This window comes from Panthera pardus, unplaced genomic scaffold (assembly GCF_024362965.1).
Source record: "Panthera pardus isolate Hobbes unplaced genomic scaffold, ASM2436296v1 HiC_scaffold_1, whole genome shotgun sequence".
Classification (NCBI taxonomy): Eukaryota; Metazoa; Chordata; class Mammalia; order Carnivora; family Felidae; genus Panthera; species Panthera pardus.
This window is the reverse complement of record NW_026526654.1, coordinates 82,941,315-82,966,738: the sequence shown is the minus strand read 5'-3', so window position 1 is coordinate 82,966,738 and position 25,424 is coordinate 82,941,315. Positions and strand designations below refer to the sequence as shown.

The following is a 25,424-nucleotide window of genomic DNA, read 5'->3' as shown; positions in this document are numbered from 1 at the left end:
TATGTTGGCAATTATCATCCCTCCTTCGCTCCAGGTCACCCGCCCCACCCCCAGCAGTTCCGCTGCTCCTCTTGCCTAGGAACCACATCAGCCCGATTCATTTCTATATTCTTAGCCTCCGCACAGGGTTCTGAACATAGCAGACCTTCGTTCTATGGTTTTAAAGAATAAACTGGCAAAGCCTCGTGTTCTACTTTTGCCTTTTTCTAGCTGAAACGCTGCAAATTATTCATTGCACCTGTGCCTCGTTTGCCCTCACGAAAAATGTAGTCTCCTCTTCGACGAGGTTTTGTATTCACTAAGGGGATGCATCTACCAAAGCGCACTGCACATCTTCAAATACCGTTACCAACGGTGGATGTTTATCATTAAGCGGAGGTCCGCGTCTTCCCTCCCCTCCGGCACATCTCGTCCCGACCCCACCCTCCCCCCAGCCCACACCCTTACTGCGCCCTTGGCCCCGGGTCCCTCGGGACTTCAGGCGTGGGAGCCTCGGCCCCGCGCGGCTCCCTCCCGGCGCCCCGCGCCCTCCTTCCTTCCTCGCCCGGACGGACGCACTTCCGGCGGATGTGGGGGGGGGCAACCCCGGAAACGGAAGTGAGCAGTGGGGCCGGCTGACGGTAACGGGGCTGAGAGGCTGTTCACTGAGCAAGTTGAAGATGGTGAGTGAGCCCCCGGGCGACCTGAGTTCCCGGCGGGTTCGGGACCCTGGCCCGGCAGGAACAGGCCGCCTCCCCCTGGCTCGTCCCGGGGTGGCGGCGGCGGCGGGAGGATGAGGCCGGCCTCGGGCGCCATGATCTGTCGAGTCACGGGGTTGGGGGTTTCGTGGCTGTCGTCCGGGCTGGGCTCGGCGCGGGTCCCGCGAGTAGCGCTTGGGCTTCATCCCCTTCGCTTGGTTCTCTTCTCTCGGTGTGCGCCCCCTCGTCCCCAAGTCCCCAGTACCCCCCGGCTCCTTCCTCGTGGTTGGCGCCGAGCTGGCACATCCGAGAGTGCAGCCTGTGATGCGGCGCTGAGGGGCCCCAGAGGGGCGACCCTTGGGGGCCCAGAGCCCTCGAACTCCTCGCCCACCCCCGACCTCGGAACTGCTTTGCGAACAGACCCACAGCTGAAAGTCTCCTTTTCATCTCTTACCTTTACAGACATTTCTGGGGGCTTGTAGTGTGCCAGACGTTGGAGGGGGTAAAAATCAAGGCAGTTGTTACTCCCCGTGTGTCTGTGTCTTTAGTGCATCCCCTCCGCCCTCCACTCCCTTTCCCTCCTTGTAACGTAAAAGTAGTGATGCTTGGGAAAGACTCCTGAACCGCCCTGGCCCCTGATTCTGATACTAGGCCATCTAAATCTAGAAAGCTTGTGTTGGTAATATTGCTGATTATTGTGAAGATGTTGTATAAACTCTCTGCGGTGTAACTAGTGATACTTTTCATAGATTTGGTTTTGTCTGCTGCTTTAGCAGAAACATCGGGTGCCTATCCTGATGTTGTACAGAAGGAAATTGGGGGGAATGGTAATAGTAGAACCCAGAGATCAGAATTCTCCTTTTCTTTGTGCATAGAAGAAGCTTTCCTTCTGTTACTTTACAATAAAGCAATGTGGGAGGAGGAGAGTGTTCCTTTCCTGGTGGGAAAGTACCAGGAGATACATTTGGTAAGGTAGAATCATACCACTCTGGTCCTGGCAAGAGTTCAGGTGCCTGGGAGGATAAGTAAATGGGGCCAGAGACATTGTATGCCTTGATCATAGTCACGTAGTAGGTTAGAGACAGGCCACACTGCATAGATTCCAGATTCGTTTCCTGATCAACCTTGACTTCTGTGTTGGGGAACCTGTTGTGTAGGTTCTTGAGTTCCAGGATGAGGATATTGGGCTTTGTTTTTCAGACTGGACATTGGTGAATCGGTGAAAGGTTTTTTTTTTTTTGGTTTTTTTTTTTTTTTTTTTAACAGGTTGGTGGGGAAGATTATATGTGTTAGGAAAACCTTGAGATGCAGAATTGGAAAGTGGAAGAGTCTAGAGACAGCAGTACCCAGCAGAGTGCTGTTAAGGTTACCCAGGTGTGAGGTCTTGAAGTAGGGCGGTAGATTGAAGAAACCCTGGACAGGATAAAGTACCTGACCAAATAAAATACACGGGTGAACCCAACAGTCGACATAAAACGCTGGTTTCTCAGAGTAGCTTCTCCTAGAGTAGTGTAAGGCTGCTCACCAAGCTACCTGTAGCTGTTGTACATTTTTCTGCAGAATTACAGGGTTATTGTATGTGAGCAACACGTGATTAAAAGTTAGCTCTTGTGTGTTCCCTGTTGTAACATTTATTGCATTTTATTTGCTTGTCTAATTTATCTTCGTTAGACTCAACCCTGGGGAAGGTGTACATTCAGCATCTACCAGAACACCTGACACATAATGGGTGTTTAATAAATCACCTGCTGATTATTAAATGGTTTTTATATTTAAATATAATTATTGAATTTTTTTGATTAAATGTTTTATAGCATAGATGTGATAATACAGTAGTGCCCAATGTACTGTGAGTCTTCGGTTTTGTTTACATTATGCCGATTAGATTTATTTTTCGTAGGGTGTACCCTCTTTCAGAAACCAAATACTTTCTCAACGTCCCTTTTTTTCTTAGCTTCTGTGACTTCATTCTTCTAGCCATTCTATTCATTCTTAACCCCGTTTCCTTGTGCTTTTTTATTTTTTAAGGAATAGTGGTTTCCAGGATTCTGCCCTCGACTTTTTTTCATTCTGTGCTAATCATTCCAACCTAGGGGAAGAATCTTTCCGATGAAAGTAATTCTGATCATGCCAGAACCTTCAGAGGCTCTCTCAATTTCAGAATAAAACCTGAATTTCTTCGCATGTTCGAGCCTTTTTTTCATTTTGCCGGCCTGCCTTTACCTCTGCCTCACTGAGACATGGAGTTAGCTGGTCATCTCAAACTACTTGTAGCGTATTCATTTATGTCTCTTTTTTTTTTTTTTAAACGTTTATTTTTGAGACAGAGAGAGACAGAGCATGAACAGGGGAGGGTCAGAGAGAGGGAGACACAGAATCTGAGACAGGCTCCAGGCTCTGAGCAGTCAGCACAGAGCCCGACGCGGGGCTCGAACTCACATACCGCGAGATCGTGACCTGAGCGGAAGTCGGACACTTAACCGACTGAGCCACCCAGGCGCCCCTATGTCTCTTTCTTTTACCCGTGTTCTTTTGTCCGAGAATGCCTTTCAATATGACAGTATTCAGAGATCAACTCCGGGATCCTATCTACTCCCAAGTTTGATATTATTTAGTGTACCATGTATAATCACCCTACCGTAATGCTAAGTCTCATCATAATTGTCTAGACTATGGGCTCTTTGAGGGCAGAGACTTTATTTTTTTGTTTAGTGCTTAAACAGAGTTTTTTACATAAATGTTCAGTGTAAGTTTTAAAAAGTTTTTTGTATTTAATGGTGTTTTTGGTTGTGTTGTAGAATGCCAGAGGACTTGGATCTCAGCTAAAGGACAGTATTCCAGTTACTGAACTTTCAGCAAGTGGACCTTTTGAAAGTCATGATCTTCTTCGAAAAGGGTATATGGGTGGGGGGGAGGGGTGGAATTGTGACTTTGACTTTGTTGTAATAAAATGTTCCTGTGAATTCTTTTTCACAGTATTCTTTAAATATTTTGATAGGCCATAAATATATATTTAATTTGGGACATAGCAAGTAATATACCTTAGACTGGGTGAGTGTGGGCATGGATGTTTTTTGTTTTTCTTTAATTTTTATTTAATTTACTTCTTTAATTTATATCCAAGTTAGCTAGCATATAGTGCAACAGTGATTTCAGGAGTAGATTCCTTAATGCCCCTTCCCATTTAGCCCATCCCCCCTCCCACAACCTCTCCAGTAACCCTCTGTTTGTTCTCCATATTTAAGAGTCTCTTGGGGCGCCTGGGTGGCTCAGTCGGCTAAGCGTCCGACTTCAGCTCAGGGCACGATCTTGCAGTTCATGAGTTCGAGCCCCACGTCGGGTTCTGTGCTGATAGCTCAGAGCCTGGGGCCTGTTTCAGATTCTTTGTCTCCCTCTCTCTCTGACCCTCCCCCGTTCATGCTCTATCTCTCTCTGTCTCAAAAATAAATAAATGTTAAAAAAAAAAAAATAAGAGTCTCTTATGTTTTGTCCCCCTCCCTGTTTTTATATTATTTTTGCTTCCCTTCCCTTGTGTTCATCTGTTTTGTATCTTAGAGTCCTCATATAAGTGAAGTCCTGTGATATTTATCTCTCTCTGACTGACTTTGCTTACTGTAATACCCCCTAGTTCCATCACTAGTGATCCATGGCCAGATTTCATTCTTTTTGATTGCCGAGTAATACTCCAGTGTGTGTGTGAGTGTGTGTGTTTGTGTACCACATCTTCTTTATCCATTCAGTGGATGTTTTCTGTAATGAAGAAATGTTTTAACGGTAGTGGGTTCCCAGGTTAGGGCCTCCTTCTAGGAGCTGTCACCCACGAGCATGATTTGCTAGGATTCTCCTTTTTGCTACTGCTAACTTGGAAAGCCATTGTGTCCTTATCTTATTTCCTACTGGAGTAATTCTCTGGGAGACACTAGAACACAGCAGATACAGCATTAACTCTGGACTAGGCCGCCTGGGTTTTGATCCGCTCTTTACTAGATGTATGACTTTGAGCAGGTTACTTAATTGCTCTATTTCTCAGAGTCTTTATATGTGAAATAGGGCTGTTAATAGTATAAATCTTATTTTGAGGAATAAATGAGTTAGTACATGAAAAATAGAACAGTCCCTGACATTAGTAAGTTCCCAGTAAGTGTTAGCCGTTGTTATTTTTCTTCTCTACCCTCAGTGCACAGTTGTACCCTTGATTTCTTCCATGTTTCTATATGTTTAGGTCTCGATTTCTAGTACTTCTTGGCAGGTTGCCTTTCTGCTTAATCCAATAAGAGTAGCATCTGAATTTTGAATTCTATATGTAACTTTAAGATATTTAGGTCTTGCTATAACAGAATGTTGTTCTAATACTGGTGTCTGGGGACAGATAGGATGCCTTGTTATTATTGTCTTTCCATTTTATAGTGAAAGATGCAGTTTATAGTCTTTGGAATTAGAGAATATAATTTGATTTATGGCATAGTGTAATCAAATTCACGAGCTAGTCAGTAACCAAGTTCTGATGATTTGTTATTTATTTATTTTCACATAAAATGCTCCTTTTTCTTCCTGGTTAGACTATAAGATTGCTGTGGACAGAACCATTTTCAAATTCCACTTGTAGGATACTTCTGTACAAAGACAGTATTCAATAAATGGTTGTTGCAGGATTTCTGTGGCTTCTTTCAGCTTTCAAATCCTGTTTTGGCAATAAGAATAGTTATCTTTATATATCTAGAGTGATAAAGACCAGTGGTCTGGTTCTAGCAGCATGTGACCTTACATACTAGGTGTTCAGTAAATGTGAAACACATTGTTCAACATGTATTATTAAAGATACGTTAAATATTGAATATGTATTGGACCTAAACAGAAGGGGTGTAGATATTTTGTATAGTAAAGGAAGCACGTCATCAAATAATAGTAGTTTTAAACATACTTTATTAAATTTCTTCTAGATAATAGGGCATCGTTCAAACACTGTTTTTTGAAGGGCTCTCCCTAGTTAATTGACTACTAGTATCTATAATTGGTACATTTTAAAATAGTTATATAGTAGATTTGACTTTTTTCCTCTTAATGTTATATAACTCGTTATAATTCATTATGTTACAATTCATAGTTATATGAATTTTAACACATGTATCAGTTTCTGTAACCACTGTCACAGTCAGGACGCAGAGTGTCATCGTCCCCCAAAAGTCCCTTGTGGCATTCTGTTATAGATAAACGTATTGATAGATGTGATTTTGAGCTTTAGGGATTGAGTGATTTATCATCTACCTTTTAAATGTTTATTTTCAGCCTGCCTTGTGTGAAAAATGAACTTTTGCCTAGTCATCCTCTTGAATTATCAGAAAAAAATGTAAGTATGTTACTTGTATTTTTACTTTTCTTCTCTAGTAGAAGAATAGTTTTAGTAATACTTATGTGGTTTCATTTATTAGGACATTTTTGATTTTGAGCATTTGACCATGAAGAATATGAGGACTTATTTTCAGTATCCTTGTAGAGTAGGCTTCAAATTATCATTATACTGCTTCACTAAAGCTCTACACATTCCTTCTTTTGTCTTTTTTATGGATGTTTCTTTTTTTTTCTTTTTTAAATTTTAACTAGGCTCCACGCCCAGCCTGGGGCTTGAACTCATGACCCTGAGATTAAGAGTCGCATGCTCTACCAGCTGAGCCAGGTGCCCCTTTATGGACATTTCTGACAGCCAATCCACCATTCCTCTCATAATATTTCCTCATTTGATGATCCTGTTTTCTTTCATATTTTTCCTCTGCCATTTTTGCTATCGATCTCCAAATCCTCATCTCTAGCCTTGACCTCTTTCTCAAGCCCTGCACCTCCAAGGTACTGAGGGACATATCCTCTTATGTGGTATAGTAGGTACATAGATGAATATGACATAATCCCCATCCTGGAGGGGCTGAGAATTTAACGGGAGGACAGGCAGTGGATAGGGGCTATATGAAATGCTATAGAGGACGAAGACGGAGCGACCACTTGTGCATATGGCTAGTGGAAGGCTTCAGAGAGCAGACATTTGAATAGTTTTAGATCAGTCACTCCCAAAGCGGGTATAGCCTGGATGGATGTTGTAAGGCAGCTTACAGGGTTTCTAAACACACGTTCAGAGCAAGAATAAAGAGGTGTCTTATTACTTCAGGAAGATGGTGCAATGTTATTATTAATAAGATGGGGCTCACTCAGATCAAGGGAGGAGACAGTCTCACTTTCCCAAGTATTATTTGGAATATTGGTTCACTTCTGGGCAATACATGTTAAGAGAAACTTGGACAAATCTGAGTGAGACTGGCCCAGATGAAGAGTTAAAAAATCATACAGTTGTTTTGAGACTCAGCTTCTATCTGCCACCTCTGTGTAGTCTCCTTAATCACTTAGCCAGGTAGTGGGAGTCTCTTGAAATTCTCTGGCACTTTCTGTTATAAATCCTTCAGCACAGGTTGTGTAATTGAACTATCTAGGTTTGAATTCTTGGTACCATACTTAGCAGCTAAGTGAACTTGGGCACGTTTCTTAATTTCTCTTTAAGTCTTAGTTTCTTCATCTGTATAATGGAGTTAGTAATAGCCCATGACTTGGCACGTGCTGACTTAAAGTAGCTCTCCGTGATTGGGAGCTATAGTAACGATAGGGAAGATGGCCATCGTTATTCATACCAGTGGTTCTCAACTAGGAATGATTTTGCCTCCTCCAGGGGACGTTTGAAAAGGTCTAATTGTCACAAGTGGTTGGGGAAGAAGGATCTTCGGTAGTGGCGTCAGTTGGACGGAGGCCAGGGATGCTGCTAAACCTCTTACAGTGTACAGGACTGTCCCCGTGCACCACGACAGATAATTGTGTAGCCCAAGATGTCAGTAGCTCCAGGGGTTGAGAAGTCCTGATCTGTATGTGATGTTTTCCCAGTTCGATCGTACAACCTTCTCCGTGGTAGACTGGTTGTCGTACTTTGCCACAGAGCCTAATTCTAATTTTGCATGTGGTTGTTAGTGGTTAAGTATATGTTGACTGATAATTGCAGTATGACAGCATATCATAAGGTGGATACATTCGTCAAAGTTTATAAAATTGAATCTTTTACATAAAACTGTATTTACTTAATTCAGTATTTAAAGGAAACCCTTCAGTGAGAACTTCAGATTATATACCCATAATGAAATGTTGCATATTTTCTCTAAGGACCGTCTGTTAAAATTTTGCACTCCAGCTACAGTAGTTAAAAACCATATTGCTTCATATCCTTTAGACTTCATGTATATGGCCCCAGGTTGTGTCTCAGTGGGCACTAATCTCTCAGTAAGTATTTGATTAAAATTCCTTAGCCTGCCCCTGCCATGACTTAAAATCTTATCAAGAGAATGTAGTATAATAAAAAATGATCACACAGGTCACTTTACCTTACTATAGTTAACTTACACAGACCTTTGTAGCAGTCTGTCTGCAAATCATATCCGCTACCCCTAAGAGCCATTTTAGGAAACTGTATGATTAGAATCCATGAATGGAGTTGATTCATTTTGCCTGAAGTACATTAAATTGTACAAGTTTTTTACAAGTAATATCAATGTTTAGTAAAAATATGATTCCAGAAAAAAAAAAATTCCTTATTAGCACCCAGTGCAAACTGGACAGACTTTAGAGTTTTGGATCCCTACCCCCCAGGAATCTACTACTCCAAAGAGTGGAGTTTAAACATTATAGCCTAATTAACAGGGTGGTATAATGGGTGTGATTATTTCTTTTGTGAAATCCTTTGAATTGTATATTTTCATACTGAGAAATTCACCATTTTTGTCACTTTTATGTAACTGTTTCTGGATCTCAGGTTATTTATACCTTTCTGTGTTTTACCAGTTTTGCGGTAATTCTAATCAAAAGCACTGAAATGTTTTGTAAATGTATTTTTGCAATGTGAAAAACATTCTTTATCTAAAGTTTTGTAAATCCAAGTTTTAGGGGTAATTTTATGTTAGTGAAGTACCCTATACCTGCATGCTGGATAAAACAGACGTACGTACTCTAAACTTTATTTTATTGACAAAAGTGTTTTGTTTTTATTTCAGTTATGGATAGTAAAATGCTTTGTCTAAGTGTTGTGTTATACATGTATCAATGAAGTTTTGAAAGCAGAGTGTTGAGTGTAACCTTTCAACTTCCATTGTTGTCCTGTGTAGTTCCAGCTCAACCAAGATAAAATGAATTTTTCCACACTGAGAAACATCCAGGGTCTGTTTGCTCCACTCAAATTACAAATGGAATTCAAGGCAGTGCAGCAGGTGAGTTTGTGCATGTCAGCTGTGATACATTCCACCTGGGTGTTGCTATGGACTGGAAGGACTCTTCCCTAGTCATAGCCCTATAAACCTTACTTTCTCTTCTCTACAGCCTATTCTACTTTGTCCCCTTTTAGGATAGGACCCCGAGTCCTACTTTATACAGAAAAAAAAGAAGACATTAAGCGGAAGACTTCAAATTTAAGAGCTCAGTGCCAAAACTTACCTGCATCTGCTTTCATGTTTTTCTTTTTGGAGGGTTACATTGAATTTGAAATGCCTCTAGAAATATCCACGTGTGGTGCGTGGCAGGCAGTTTGCATATAGCTGGGTACCCCTGTTGCTAAAGAATAAGATCTTTAGAAATGTCCTTCCAGGTGTAAGAACTGTCCTCGACCTGTGTTCTAGGTTCTGCCCTCTCACACCACGTCAGAGAATTCCCTTTTCGTGGATCCTTTCTGTAGCTGATGTCTTCATCCTCTCCGTCTACTTGCTCAGACTCCTCGGCAGTGTTTATGTGCATCCCGACCTTTTCTGTCTTTAAAAACAACCCAAATGTTGTATCAGTCCCTTTATAGCAACTTCTCGCTCACTAAATGTGCTTTTGCCAGGTTAGTGTCTTAGACTTGCCTCTGTTTGCTGCGTATGTGCCTTTGCCTCTTGTCCACTCAACCCACCGTTTCCTGGCTTCCATCACCAGTGAAACTGCTCCTGAACAGTGTGGACGTCTGGATACCCCCCTTTTGTTTGGTCTCCCTGTGGTGATGACTCCTTCCTTCTTCCCCTGGCTTTTAGGACACCACACTTTTCCTGATACTCCTTCCTGTCTGAAATCGCCTTCTCAGGTATTTCTGTGTAGGTTCCTTTTGCTTTTTTCTTCTGCATCTTGCAATACCGGGTTTGTTAGTTCCCGTCTCCAGTCCTCTTCTCATCCTATTATTTCCTACCTATTCCTGTGACTTTAGGTATCATGTATATGTTGATGACTCCCAAGTTTTAATTCTCATGAGCTGTAAACCTGTAGGCTTCTCCAGTTGTAAGTCCCACGGGCACTTCACATTTCACATGTGTGAGTACAGAAGAACTCCTTATGCCGCACATACTCTGTGTCACGTGTGACTAGGTTGCCACCTAAGGCAGCAATTGCAGCATTAACCTTGGTTATCTCAAGCGGCACCTGTCCCCACCCGCCACCCTGCCTCCCACCGTCCAGTCAATTACATGTTGACACCATCGCTTCTGCATTGGTTTTGATCCCCTACTGTGCTTCGTCTGGATCAGTGCGACGACACCCACCCCTGCTGCCCTCCAGTCCATTGTACATGCTGTAGCCACGTAATTTTTGTAAAATACAGAGTTGATTGTGGCACTCCCCTCACTTTGCCCTCAGAATAATACCCTGACTCTGTAACGTGGCTGTGCTCCTGAACTGCCTCTCTTTGTTCTTCAGTGTACTTCGTAGCCTCCTGAAACTACTTTCAGCGTCCTAGTTTTTTTTCTGGCCTTTTGGCTTTTGCACGTGTTCTTCCTACTACTGTGTCTTTTTCAATAAATTCTGTTAATGCCAGCAACTGTGTTGGCTGAGTCGTCCTGGAAGCTGTTTTAGAACTTTTTTCCAAGGATCAAGCTCCGAAAGAGCATGTGTGGCTCTAACAGTAACCTGGATGTGAATCTTGGCTCCACTGCCTACCAGTCTTAAGAACTTAAACAAGTTAGAGACCTTTCTGAGCCCCAGATCTTGTGTTTGTTTTTAATGTGAAATGGAGTTAACAGGAACAACACTGTCAGGTTATTAGGGTAACTCTGAAGATTAAATACAACATATGTTTGGCACAGAATTGTTCGTTTCCCTTTTATTTTCCTGCTACTCAGATTCCAGTTACATATTGCTCATATTTTGGGCCTAAACTTTTAATTCCATTTAATCCAAAAATCGTCGTCCAGAGTTCTGTCCCCCGCCCCGCCTTTTTCCCTTATCCTTGTGCTGTTGTGGTTCTTGCTTATTGGGATATGTAACAACTGCCTGCTCCTTCCTGCTTTTGGTGCTTTCTCAGGACTGTGTCTGATCAAACTGTACCTACCAGGCCCCTTACTCTCTGATTTAACTTACAGGTCCATTTTTGTCTCTTCCTCTGTCTTCCCTACTTTCCTTTAAAAAACAAAAACAAACAAACAAAAAATACATACATACATACATTTGTCAACCTAGAGATTTTTTCATCCTAAATTCTATAAGCCATTAGTAATTAAAAATAGTTTTAGTCGGTTATATTTTCTTGGGGGAGATAATCTTAACGCCCTGAGATTTCAAAGTCATGATTACTTTAAAATACTGGTATCGTATGGTCACGGACCATCACTCTTGGTATTCTTGTGTTAATATCCAAACTAATCTTACGACTAACAGAGAACACAAAACTTGAAAATTTGGTTTGCTTATATAAAAGTTCATCGAATACCAAGTATGTGCCAACGACTATACTATATACATATTTTACACCACACCGTTCCGCCAGTTTGAGAGGAAGGTGATAGAATCCTGTTTCCCAGATGAGGAAACCGAGAGTGAGACAGAGCAGGTACTTCTACGAAGCCAAAGTAATGGTGAGTCCTAAAACAGTCTGCATCCAGATACCACTGGCTCTACAACCCGTGCTTTCTCTGCTACGCTTACAAACCAGGGTGCAGATCCTATGCTTGATACTTTACTTGAAGGGGCGCCTGGGTGGCTCAGTCGGTTAAGCATTCGACTCTTGATTTCAGCTCAGGTCACGATTGCACGGTTTGTGAGTTCAAGCCCTGTGTCAGGCTCTGTGCTGACAGCACGGAGCCTGCTTGGGATTCTCTGTCTCTCGCTCTCTCTCTGCCCTTCTCCTGCTCTCTCTCTGTCTCAAAATAAATAAACCTTAAAAAAAAAAAAAAAGTTAAAAAAAATACGGTACTTGAAAAAAGTAGATACTGCTAGTTCAGAATGGTATTGTGGGTTTTTTTGTTTTGTTTTGTTTTAAAGTTCATTCATTTATTTTGAGAGCGAGAGTGGGAGAGGGAGGGAGGGAGAATCCAAGCAGGCTCTGCACTGCCAGCACGGAGCCCAATGTGGGGCTCGAACTCATGAACCGTGAGATTATGATCTGAGCCAAAATCAAGAGCGGGGGGCTTAGCCTACTCAGCCACCCCAGTGCCTGATGTTACTGTGTTTTTCAAAGACCTCACAAGTGACTTTGACCTTCCTTTCTGGTTACCAGTACTGTTTTAAAGGGCCATAACTTATATTTTTACTATGAGCAATATGAAACAACATACAGAGTGAGGTCATCAGTTTGCTAAGTAGAGTAGTACTCTTACTAAGCTGGAATTTCTTCAGGAGTTTGATCATCCCACCTTTATTTGGAACTAGATTATGGCGTTAGGCTCTGGGATTTTTGCACGTCGTCATGTGTATGACAGAAGCAAAGCCCCAAAATATGTGCAAACCTGATGGGATTATTAAGTGTTAATAAAAACTCTAATTTTCAGGGTCTTTACATATTTTGAGTAAAGTTTTGAGGAATTTTAAAAAATTTGGTTTGGGTGTAAAATATGAACTGCTGTTTGGTTTTTTTCCCCCACTGGTTAAACTGTTTATTTAGTTTTGTGAATTTTACAAATAAAGAATGAAGAACAAGAAGTTAGATTATTTATTGTCCCCCCCCCCCCCCTTTGGTTTTCTCTAATCTTGCCCTTTCATATTTTTCCTGAAGGTTCAGCGTCTTCCATTTCTTCCAAGCTCAAACCTTTCACTGGATATTTTGAGGGGTAATGATGAGACTATTGGATTTGAAGATATTCTTAATGGTAAGTGTCATTCAGCACCTTTTTATGGAGCCCTAATAATGTACAAGGCAATGGTAGCAAACAAAACCCACAGCGTCCTGTCCTCATCCATATGGCCCTTACAGCTCATTGGATTCACTTGTGTTTATTCATTGCAATGAGACAAAATTTAATGGTAATAACTGTTCTTTAACTGGTTTTTAAAGGTGAAAGTTCTTTGTGGAGTTTCAAGGTTATAGTTACTGCCAATCAACTAATGATAGTCTTTCATTTCATGTCCTGCAGACATAGACTAATGTGTGAGTCTAACATAGTATTGTTAGGGTAGCTTGAACAATGATTGTTGTTTCAGTATTTAAAATATTTGTGGGACACGACTAGTTTTTAAAAGAACTAGAAAAAATAAGAGAATTTTTCCTTAAAAATTGCCTCCCACCCCCAAAGAATTTTTGTGCTACTATAGGTGGTGAATAAGAAAGAAGAATCTGTCATTTTTAACAAAATTCCTTGGATAATTGTATCATGTATGAGATAAATGACTTTTAAGTAAGAACAATACATGCAGCATCCCCTATTTTTTTGCTTCTGAGGAAGATAAACAAATATAATTCTGTCTAGTGTTGTTTCTTCTCGTTTTGCCCCGGCGGTTCAGGAGAAACAGAAAAAACCCAACAGGATTAAATTATACTAGTTTTGCTTGGCTGCTAATGTCCGGTGAGGAAATGCTGTGGACACAACAGAAGTCTAGTGAGCCTGCCCTTCGAGAATCTTTCCTGAGGGAACTTTTTGAATGCAGGAAAACCTGGAATCCCTAAGCTTTTTACATTGAACTTACACCTCATTTTAAATCAGCAAGGTGATAGTTCATGTCTGTATGTTTCTATCTTGCATTTTAAATTAGTTATAAGAACACATTTCCTTAAAAATCACCTCCTGTAAGTTTGTGTAAAGAAAGTGAGAGATGCTTATTGAGCATTTACTCAGTTATATATTTACTATGTATCAGGCACTGAGCTAGGGTCTGAATCTACAATGGTAAAAAAACAAACTGTGCTTTCTAAGGCAGGAGGTAAACGTTCACCAGTTAAACACAGACATATAATTGCAAATTGTGATAAATTCTAGGAATAAAAAGGGATAGGGGTATAGTTTGTTGTTGAGTAGGAGAGAGAGGCACTTTTGGGAATATGACACATAACCTGATTCCTAGAAGATGTGTGAATTAGTTGATACAGTAGAGGTAGAAGCAGTGTGTTCAGGGTCTGTAACCTGAGAGAACAGCTGAAGAACTCTGATGTTGTCCTGTCTAGAAGCTAACAGGTTAGCCTGCCATGGTTTCATGAATCCGGGCAGAAGACAAGATTCCTAGAGACCACAGTTTATTACTACGAGCAGTAGTAGTAGCTGGAGTGTCAGCTTTCTGGTTGGTTCCCTGAGCCCCAGCTCCCACGGAGCAGCCAGAAGAAGGTCAGGTGATGCTGCATATGTTATGTATTTTATTACAGGTAGAGGAACCCCCAGGTAAGGGCATCTGAATCTTTTACAATAGGCAGTAAGGCTTCCTGTTCTGTGCTCCAGAGGAGACACGATCTTTGTCTTCTTCTTAGTCTGTTCACTTTAGTAACAACTTTGGACAGAGAGCCTAGAACAAAGGCAGGAAGTGTATCCAAGGCTTACAGAAGCATGAGAGACGCATGGAGAATTGTCTCAACACACATAAGAGTGTGTTAAGAAGACCTATGTGACTGGAGGGTTTTGAGTTCAGTGTTGGAAGTGATGAAGTTTTGCTTGCTCATCAGGGAGTACTTGGCCAAGAAAATTCTGCACATTTTACGAGGAAGGGAAGGGAATATGAGGAGGGCAGTAGTAAAGTCAAAACAAGACTTTTAATGCTGAAAGGGATTTCTGTTTACTCTGGTTCCCTCACTGGACGGTGGTTAAACAGCCTGATGGAGAGGCTCAGTCCTCCCTCATGGTCTCACAGCAGGCGTTGGAGTCACAGGCCATCGCCCTGCTTATGTGGCGTGCTGTTTTCTGGTGGAAGTGACTTATTTAATAAGCATGTACTTTATTAAACTCAAAGCTTAAAACGGTTTAAAAGAAAGTTGTCATTATACAAATTAACGTATTCTTTAACAGTTTAAAACATTACAGCTGAAACTCAAGTCCTCCATGATTACCCCCAAACCCATTTCTCTTTTATTCTTCATTTACTTGCTATTTATATTTAGTGTATTCCCTTCCAGACTTTTTCCTGTATGTCTTCATACAGATATATATATAACCAGAAATATTTGGCATTGCTTAGTGTTTTGTTTTTTTTAACACAACAGGTATACTGGGTCTATCTTAACGGTATGCGTGATCCTCACTGCATTTATTGATGGTTGCTTTTTTCACTTATTCACATGAAACAGTGCTGTAGGCAAACATCTTTGCCTATCATTTGTACTCATGTGCAGGCATTTTTTTTTTATAAGTTTAGATTTTGAATGCCTGTTACATACATAGCAGTTTACTCTGTTATTAATAATTACAGCAGCGTCAGTTGTTGTTAAGGCTGCTTTATGGTGCGATGAGTGCAGAGAGTATATAGATGACCGAACTGATGTGACACAGTAACCTCTAGTCTCTTAGGAGATCCAGCGAGGAAACATCCAGACCTGTAATCATTATTTTAATGTGGGTGGTTATTTATTTTTACAAACTGATTTTACAGTCTAGTTCATTGGGTTTTTTTATCCTGTTTGTGGAGTAGGGGACAGAAATGGAAAAAGGCTTTGTTATTTTGCAACTTACTGTTAGTATTAATTTTAAAAGCTCTTCTAGGTGTATTGTATGGTTAAAATAAGTCTTTTGTCTGACTCATCTCTAAAAATGAGTGAAGATTTAAAAAATTTTCTTGGTCTAGGATTCTGATTTATGTTTGTGTATGGAAGAGAGTACAAAACAATAGAAATAAAGCGTTTTTGCAAACTAGATTAAGAGACTGCTCAATTTCTTGATTAAAGATTGTTTCTGGGAAGCCTCTGGAAAACTTCAGAGCTTTGAAAAAGAAGAACGTTTTCAGTGTGTTGTTGTTTTTGTTTGTTTGTTTTACAGTCAACTGTATTGAGGTATAATTGACATACAATAGAATGCTCTCATTTTAAGTGTATATTCTGTGAATTTTAGCAAATGTGTACTGCTGTGTAAGTGTCCCCCCAGTCAAGATATAAAATGTTTATCACCCCAGAAAGTTTGCTTGCTCCTTTTGCGGTCAGTCCCTCACCTTTGGCCCCAGGCAACTGCTCGTCTGTCTTCTTTCATGTTAGTTTTGCCTGTTCTAGATTTTCATGTGAGTGGAATCATTGAATTTATCTTTTTCTGAGAATCTTTAATATGTTTGTTTTTGTTTGTTTTCAGACCCGTCACAAAGTGAACTAATGGGAGAGCCACACTTGATGGTGGAATATAAACTGGGTTTACTGTAATCTCTTGTGCTGTGCATGAAAATAGAGGGGCTGCATCTTGTTTATAGTCCTCTTTTTACTATAATTTGATGTACACGACATTAAAAGTACTGACATCTGAGAATTCTTGCCTAAATAGTATCTGTGATCATTTGAAATTATTTGGGTCTTTGGTTTATTGCCATGTGACAGTTGAAAGCACTAAAGGGAGATGATTTTAAAACTCCCAATTTATATGAAAACAGTAGCCTTCTATGTCTTTAAAAAAATGTTGCTAATGAGTATTTTAAAACTGTCTACAGGTCTACAGTGCAACCTGTTGTTTGGGTGTTCCATAAATTTGGTTCTGAAACCATTATCAGCATTTGAGTCTGCAACCTTCATAGTAATGTCTTTCAGAATAAACATCTGTAATTGATTTTAGTGGCAACACTTCAAATTAAGTACAAAGCAAGGTATTTATATTTTACCTTGTTTCAGTATAGCTCATTAATATTCAGAAGAATAATATTGGCTGTATTGATGCTATTTTAGAATTATAGCTATTCTTTGAGGTTGAAAAGTACAAGTTCAAAGGTTTTGATTTCGGTCTTGTGTTTAACGTGAAAAATTAAATAAAGCAACCAGGATATGCTGATTAAACTGTTGTACCACATAGACTTATATATCACAAGATGCTTAAATTGAAAAATAATCAGAATATTCATGTACACACATACTATGTATCCATGAACAAATCCCATAATAATTTATTTAAAAATAAACCTTCACTATGGTTGTTCTTTCTTATGAGGTATTCTTTATGAACTTGGTATACAAAAATTAAAGAATTTTAGATTTAATTAGTAAATGAGTCATCTTTCACTAATAAGAAATATATTTTGATAATAAAAGTACCAAATGAAGATGATTTTAAAAACTCATAATTTATATTGAAACAGTAGCCTTCTATGTCACAAAAAAAGTTATTACTGAATATTGTAAAACTGCTTATATTCAGAGTTTGCTCCCTGCAATATCCCAAATCATTTGGTTCAATATGTCAGTAGTGTCAGCGATGACAAACCTTGAAATAAAGCAGATGACACATTTTTTAAAATTGCTCTTGGGGTGCCTGGGTGGCTTAGTCAGTTGAGTGTCTGACTTCAGCTTAGGTCATAATCTCACGGTTCATGAGTTTGAGCCCCACATTGGGCTGGCTGCTGTCAACGCGGAACCCACTTTAGATCCTCTCTCCCCCTCTCACTCTGCCCCTCCCCTGCTTGCATGCTCTTTCTCAAATAAAATAAACATTAAACAACAACAACAACAACAAACCTCTAAAATTACTCCTGACTGTTGAGGTTAGGTTTAGAAACACCTTTGCTACCACAATATTTGCCAAACCATTTTACACTTAAATTATGAGGAAATACAGAATTAATGAAGGTTCACGAATTGCTTCTAGATATATTCTTTCAACTAAGAAAATGGGAAATTTCTTCTTTACCGTAGTTCTAAGAATACTACATACCCTTCCCGACCAGGAGAGGGTACTATGAAATTAATGAGCATAGTTTAAATGGAAAGCTGATGCTTTAAACAAATGGGAATACTTTCTGAAGGTCTTTTCACTTCCCCTCTCTCTCCTTTTCCTCTTTCACCTTCTTTGTAAAGAATACCAGTGATCCTGATTGCTGGATACACAAAAAATCACCTGGGGATCTTGTGAAGGAATTTTGGTACTGGGTCTGAATCTCAGAAATTCCAATAAGACCAGAATGGATCCTAGGAAATGTACTTTTGAAAAGCTCTCCAGGCTTGAGAACCTTTGATTTGTATGCTTGCTTTCCTCTATGTTCACTTTTGCCTTTGTATTAGCAAGAGTCATTGGCATTAATTGGTTAATTCTTCTGGCCTACCTCACTGCTGAAAAGCTTGCCATTTCTTAATTCCTGCAATCTTTACTATGTGCTTGGAGTTGAATTATTTGGGTTCCTGCATTAGAGTCCATTGCAGGGCTGTCTGAGTTACCTGTCTAGGTGTCCAACTCTAATTAGGCATTTTTTCTTTCAGAGGCTGTGACTTTATTGAAGAATTAGTTTAGTATTTTCCTGGTCTTTTTTTTTTTTTTTTTTTTTTTTTTGCTTGTGAACTATCTTTGGGTTCAAGAGGAACTTCATAGGTTGGTGGCTAATTGAAATTCATTTTATTCACATTAAAATGATAAAATTCACATTAAAAGATGGAAGCATGCCTAACGAGGTGCAATCTAATTCTTTATTAAGCCTCTCAATATATATGAGGATAAAGGAATTTGTGGGTTTTATTGTCTGGAAGTGTTGGGGGCGGTTGGCAAAAAATTAAGCACTATTTGGCATACACGCCACGGGATGGCTCTTTCCTACCCTCTGTGCAAAATACAGCTGATAGGTGTACCATGTTTCCTTAATTGTGCCCTTTGCAGTGTTATCCCTCTTTCAGGAGTACACATAACCAGTGTACAACCCAGTGCTCGCCTGTGTTTCGTTACTCCTTCAAACGCAGACATGCAAGAATGTAAAAGGTGATCTGAACAAATAGATGATGAAGTTTTGAAAAACAGACTGTGTTGTGTATCATCTTCCGCTGAAATTTACCATCGATTAAATTTTTTTTTATCAAGCACCTAAAAATCTATATATTAACTAAATTTTGACTTGCTATTTGAATAAAGCAAAACTAAGAATGTTGTGACACTTTTTGGACCTGTTTAGCTCATGATTTCAAAACAAATTTAGATTCCTTCATGTACAATGAATGTTTAAGAATGTATATGTTTAGTTTGTTTTATTATAGATCCTTATGTTAAAGAATAAGAATATACTGTTAGTTTTTGAGTCGAATTTCAGCAGTTATTTTTTTCTGATTGAAAAAAGTAAAAGGGACTTTAATATATATATACACGTATATGTACATATATATATATACACACACATATATATACATGTATATAATATGTATATATATACGTGTGTGTGTGTGTGTGTGTGTGTGTGTGTATATATATATATATATATATATATATATATATAATGTTTAATATAAGAGAGCACGAGCAGGGGAGCGGCAGAGAGATAGAGACAGAATCTGACGCAGGCTCCTGGCTCCGAGCTGTCAGCACAGGGCCTGATGCGGGGCTTGAACTCAGGAACCATGAGATCATGACCTGAGCCGAAGTCTGATGCTTAACCAACCGGCGCCCCTCTTTTAAAGATAAATCAAGTTTAGAAAACTTAGAGTTTGCTTTCAGATCTCGAGTTTATTTCTGGAGCCAGTAGACCTGCTTTGCCAGTCGTACTTTGTCATTTTGCTTTTCTTTAGCATCTTGAACTAGTGGAGACAGGAAGAGTCTATGTTGTTCATCTCTGTGACAGAATAGGGGTCACAGAGGGTATGGCTTTGGGTCAGTGAAGGACCAGGTGAAATTCTGCTTCAACTTCACTTAGGCTGTTTTACTTTTGGTGAGATGGATTGATTTTAACCCAAGACTTAGACCACCCTTTTTATTTGTTTTCTGTATTATATTTTATATAATTATATGTATTATATTTTATAATCCCTCTCTATCATCACTCTCTGATGCCCTAAACCTAACCATTCTAGTGAATACATAGACCTTTAATTTGAAAAGAAAATTCCATGGGGGTTCAAGTACTGGATTTAATTTTTAGCATTCCTAATTTAATGTTATTTCACAGAGTTTTGAATGTACTTGAGATACTTCAGTTACCATAGTTATCATAATCATAGTTATTAGAGAAGTTATGACCAAAGAAATATTGTGTCAGTCATAGGGGAAACACTCCTGAACTTAATACTACTGATGTTTTGATGTTTTGCCTGATCACATGGGAAAGTCATGAGATCAATACAAGGAAGGGCAGCCATAGTCTTGGTCCATTATACGCTGTGGCTTCCAAGTAGGCAGTATATTAGGAAAATTTGAGAAGATAAAAGGAACTGATAAGGCACAAGAAATGCTGTATTGTTCTTCTTTTTAAACTTTTTCTTGGAAATTTCAGACATCCAAACGTAGGTAGAAAAAGACCATACAATCTCATGTTCCATAATATACTCATGACCAGCCTTATTTCATTGACATTTTTTTATCCACTTTCCCCCTCAATATTTTTGGAAAGAAATTTCGTTCATCAATTCCATGCTGAACTATTTCATTATATAAAGCTAACCATAACCACAGTATTATACCTAAGTGGACAATAATTTCTTATAATTCAGTGTCTAGTCAGTATTCAGATTTCTGATAGTCCAATAAGTGTTATAAACTTCTTTTTTTGCAACTGTTTTGTTTGAATCAGGATCCAAGTAACTCACATTGTGATTGGCTTTTGTGGCAGTTGTCTTTTGATTCATGGGTTCACCCTCCATCTATTTCTCTTTTCTTTCACTTGCTATTTGTTAAAAAGACCAAGTTGTTCTGTAGAACTTCTCACAGTCTAGCTTTTGTTGTTTGTGTCCTTGTGATACAATTTCACATGTTCTTCTCACCTCTGCATTTCCTATAAATTGCTAGTTGGATCTACAGATTTACTCGCATTCAGGCTCATTATTTTGGAAGAGATCGATTAATAGTGTTCCATAAAAAGACACCTAATGGCTAGTGGGCTCTCATTTTGTGTTATTGGTGGCCACCGATGCCCAATGCATGCGCTCATTTATTTATTAGGGGTTGCAAACTTCTAAATCTGTCATTCATTCCCTCTTCACTTTTTTATCCGGACTACTCCCTTGGAAGGAAACTTACTGTGATCTACCACTTGGTTACCTGAGGGTAGAGTTGATCTAGAAAAGGCAGGGAAAATACGCTTTCTTCTTTACTTTGTTTTTAGCCATTTTCAAAATAAGGTGATTTTTTGTTTTTTAAATATTCTGTAACAGGGTTTAGCTTTGGGCAAAGATAGGCAAGACTAGCTTTATCCCACCATACCCTTCATTTCACCTTCCGCTTTGTAGAATTCATTTGTCTTACTTTGGCTGTCTGGCATCCACTCTCACTTTCTGAACATTCAGAATTCTTTAGGGCAAATCACCTTTCCTCTATTGCGTGTTTCCTTGGGGGAAGATCACGCATACCTGCCTCTGTAGAATTCTGTAAAGGCATGCCTCTCTGCCTCTCTGCTCCTGGTGCCTCGTGGGGCAGGTCTGTGACCTGAGTCAACCAATCAACCTCTTGCCTGGACTTGGACTCCAGAGAACAAGGGCGTGAGGAAGACAGTGAGGTGGCTCATCACTGGCAGAAATAACGCCCTTTGGTGCCGCGTGATTATTGCTGTGTCGCTGCTGCTTTATCTCTGGAGCTCCGTTGGCTCCCTATTATTTTCTTACCTGTTCTTTGGCTTTTTATTGAAGCTACTACTGATGTAGAAAATGTTGGGGTTCGGAGCCAATGGCCAAGAAAGAATTCTTGAGATGTCTTCGGTGCAAAAAGGTGGTTTTATTAAAGCATGGGGACAGGACCGTGGGCAGAAAGCTGTGCTGGGGTTGTGAAGAGTGACTGATTATATACCTTCAGATTGGGAGGGGGTTAGGGATAGCACAAGTCTCCAAGGTATTTTGGAAACAAGGTTTCCAGGATCCGAGGAGACTAGCTTTGTCAGGAAAAGGCAATTTATTACTGTTTAGTAAAAACTCAGTCATGACACCCTTCAGATGTGTATCAGTGGGCTATATGCTTGGAGGACGATTGTTTACATTTGTGGGGTGGGTAGAGAGAAAGAAAGTTTCCAAAGGAATTTTTATGTGTTAAAGTAGACTTAACAGGATCCTGGAGGTTGGGATAACGTGAAGCTAAGATTGCCTTTTGTCCTTAGCAAAGTGTCATCAAGGAGGCAACTGAGCTCCCAGAGGAATGTCACTCTGGGTCTCAAGGACTTGTCAACGGGCTGTAAGTTGTAAGGAAACTTAATTTTTATCTTTTACCTTTGTTTCCCACATCGCTATCATTCCAGTAAATTCACTGTGCTTAAGATAAACAGTACATTTTGTTGTTTCCGGTCAGGATCTCTGGATGCTGTGGAAATTGGCATCAGATAGTTGGTGTTATGGGGAGCACATCCCCAGAGACTTGTGGGAAGCAGGGGTTAGTTATCTGACTGGGATAGGTTAGGCAGTGAATCTGGTAGGAAGTCTAGCTGTCTTTCCAGTGGTTCTCTGGTCACATGAAATCATATGCCCAATTCATAGCAAAGCTCTGGGCAACCAGGATGTGGAAAAGTCAGGATGGTGGAGTGGCTGCTTCTGGCTGTACCGGAAAGTTTAAAGTAGGTAAATACCAAGTTCAAATCCACAAGCCAACCTATCGAAGCCTAAAGAATGTAGTCTTACAGGCATAGTACTGTAGCAAAAACCAGTGTGAGGCTCCAGAGTTGGCCCGGTTGTTGAAGTCACTGCCTTACCAGATCTAATGTATGAAAATCGGAGCACTGATTAGAGCCCTGAGAATTAAGTAGGAATGTGATTTAGCAAGGAAGCAATTTCTGCACTTAGACAGAGGGCGTTTCTTTCTTAAGGCATTTTCACCTGAGGGGGTCAGTTTACCAGAGAAAACCAATTACTTGTCACTGTGCTCTATTCCCAAACCCGGAGCTAGTGTTAAGAGCCTAGCATGCCCCCTGGAGGCCAAATCCAAAGAAATCTAGCGCGGAGGAGGAATTCGGGGACTGCTAATTTTTATATGCCAAGAATTTCAGGAACGTGCGAAAGAATAGAGGTTGAATGTGCTTTTCGAGTCTTAGTACGATCCCCTTATACAAGATACTTCTAGACACGTTTAACTCAAGAAGATGGATGCGGTTTTAATTGTTTGCAAAATTGCATTTAACACAGGCCCGCACTAAATGAAGCTGAGAGGCCAGAGGTTGTTAGTATTGTGTAAAGCAGTGTTTCTTAAGCTTTTTCGTGCATCGGGCTCATGGGAGGGCTTTTAGAAACACAGACTGCAACGCCTCCCCCAACCCCCCCAGAGTGTGTGATTCTGGAGGTTTGAGCTGAAGCCTGAGAATTTGCATTTCCCACAAATTCTGAGGTGATGATGAGAATCCAGGGATCACACTCTGAGCACAGCAGGTGTAGAAGGAGGAAGTCAAATACTTTTGAGAGACAGGAGCCTTGGGACTTTTGGTTTGCTTGTATAAATCTGTTTACTGTCCACCTAACTGGCTTTCCCAAGATAAGCTAGGTAACTATTATACCTTTATCAAGGGCTTCAAGCATATATTAGTGCTGGCTTCACAGCATCAATACAGGCTTTTTAACTGAAGGTTATTGAGGCAAAATCTACATAAAGTTGATGGATATCCTTGCCCTATTCCCAATCTTATGGGACAAGTGTCCAGTCTTTTTACTGTTATGTATTGTGTTAGCTGTACAGTTTTGCGTGTGTGTGTGTGTGTGTGTGTGTGTGTGTGTGTTTCTTTGGTAGGTAGATGCCCTTTATCAGCTTGATTCTAGTTTTTTGAGAATTTTTATCATGAATGCAATTTTGAATTTAGTTACTATTTTCTTTTGTATCTATTGAGATAGTCATGTGTTCCCCACCCCACCCCCCCTTAATCTGTTAGTATAGTGCATTAAGTAATTTTCAGATGCTGAGCCAGACTTGGCGTTCTCTAGATAAATTCCACTTGGACAGACGTATTATCTTTTTCATATATTGCTTGATTTGTTCATATTTTATTGTGACTTTTTTACGTTCATGAGAGATATTAGTCTGTAGTGTTGCAATGTGTCTCTGTAAATGCCCCATTTGACCAGAAATGCAGCATATCCAGTCAACCTGTCCCCAAATGCCAAGCCATCTCTGAGCTTTCTACTTACTTCCTTGTTCCATACTCTTTTTTCTGGTAAAAGCTTCCTGCCTTCTGGCCCAGTTTGGTATTCTCCAGATGGAGTCCTATTTTCATGAAGTGTTAAATAAAGAGTGTCCCCTACCTTGTCTTCTTTATTTAACAGTAGTTCACTTTTCATGCACAGACAGTCCCCACCTTAGGATATTAGACTTATGATTTTTTGACTTTATGATGATGTGAAAGGGATACACGTTCCATAGAAACTGCACTTGGAATTTTGACCTTTCCCTAGGCTGTGATATGTAGTAGGATCCTCTCGCGATGCTGGGCATTGGCAGCTCCCAGGTAGCTGTGCGACCGTGAGAGTAAACGGCCGACACGCTGACAACCATTCTGTTTTCCACTTTCAGTACACTATTCAGTACATTACATGAGATATTCAACACTTTATTATAAAACAGGCTTTGTGTTAGATGACTTCGTCCAACTGTAGGTTAATATAAGAGCCCTGAGAACAGTTAAGTGGGCTGGGCTAAGTAAGCTGTGATGTTTGGTAGGTTAGGATTTTCGACTTAGGATACTTTCAACTTACGATGGCTTTCTTGGGGTATAACTCAAGGAAGACCTGTAATTTCTTGGTCTGGTTTTGCATCAGGATAATGCTGACTTCATAAAATGAGTTGGGAAGTGTTCCTTGCTTCTGTCTTCTGGAAACACTTGTGTAGAGTTGATTTATTTGTTCCTTAAATATTTGGCAGTGAAACCATTTGGGCTAGGTCCCATCTTGATCATATTCTAGCTGTATATCATCCCCAAGAAAGCGGTCCCTAAGTAACCATCTGAAGCTATGTAGGTCCAGAAACTTATTCCTGTGAGCACAACCAGATCATTCTGGCTCCCGGGACTATCTTGAGCTAATCAAATGAGACTGCTTTTTCAAGCCCCCACTGAGTCAGGAACTGTACCAAGAGTTATATATTTACATTATTTTATGCATTCTGTGATTTAAAATGCCAATATTAACAGTGAAGGACGTAGCTCTCCAGTAACCACAATGTGTGTGTTCTCTGTCTAGAGCAGGGCTTCAGCAAAGTCCTGCCAAATTCAGCTGGCTGCTTGTTTTGTTTTTTGGAGGACCGCTGTGCACGTTCGTTAGTATATGGTCTATGGTTGCTTTGTGCTTCAATGGCAGGTAAGTAATTGTGACAGACTGTATAACCCACAAAGCCTAAAATACTTATTCTCTGGCCATTGATAAAAAGAGTTTGCTGACCCTTCATCGAAAGCAGTGATTCTCAACCTTGGCCACATACTGGACATACTGGAATCACCTGGATAACATCAGGCGATTTGAAAAAATACCAATGT

At 40.0% G+C, this 25,424-nt stretch overlaps 1 protein-coding gene across 1 annotated transcript; it reads left to right on the top strand.

The window, feature by feature from the left end:
- Window positions 1-459: 459 nt before the first annotated feature.
- Window positions 460-17,009, top strand: POMP (proteasome maturation protein). Its single transcript, XM_019447886.2, has 6 exons — window positions 460-662; window positions 3,476-3,573; window positions 5,964-6,024; window positions 8,864-8,965; window positions 12,703-12,796; window positions 16,181-17,009. The coding sequence occupies exons 1-6, from the start codon at window positions 660-662 to the stop codon at window positions 16,246-16,248; spliced, it is 426 nt and encodes a 141-aa protein (XP_019303431.1). The 5' UTR covers window positions 460-659; the 3' UTR covers window positions 16,249-17,009.
- The last annotated feature ends 8,415 nt before the right edge of the window (window positions 17,010-25,424 follow it).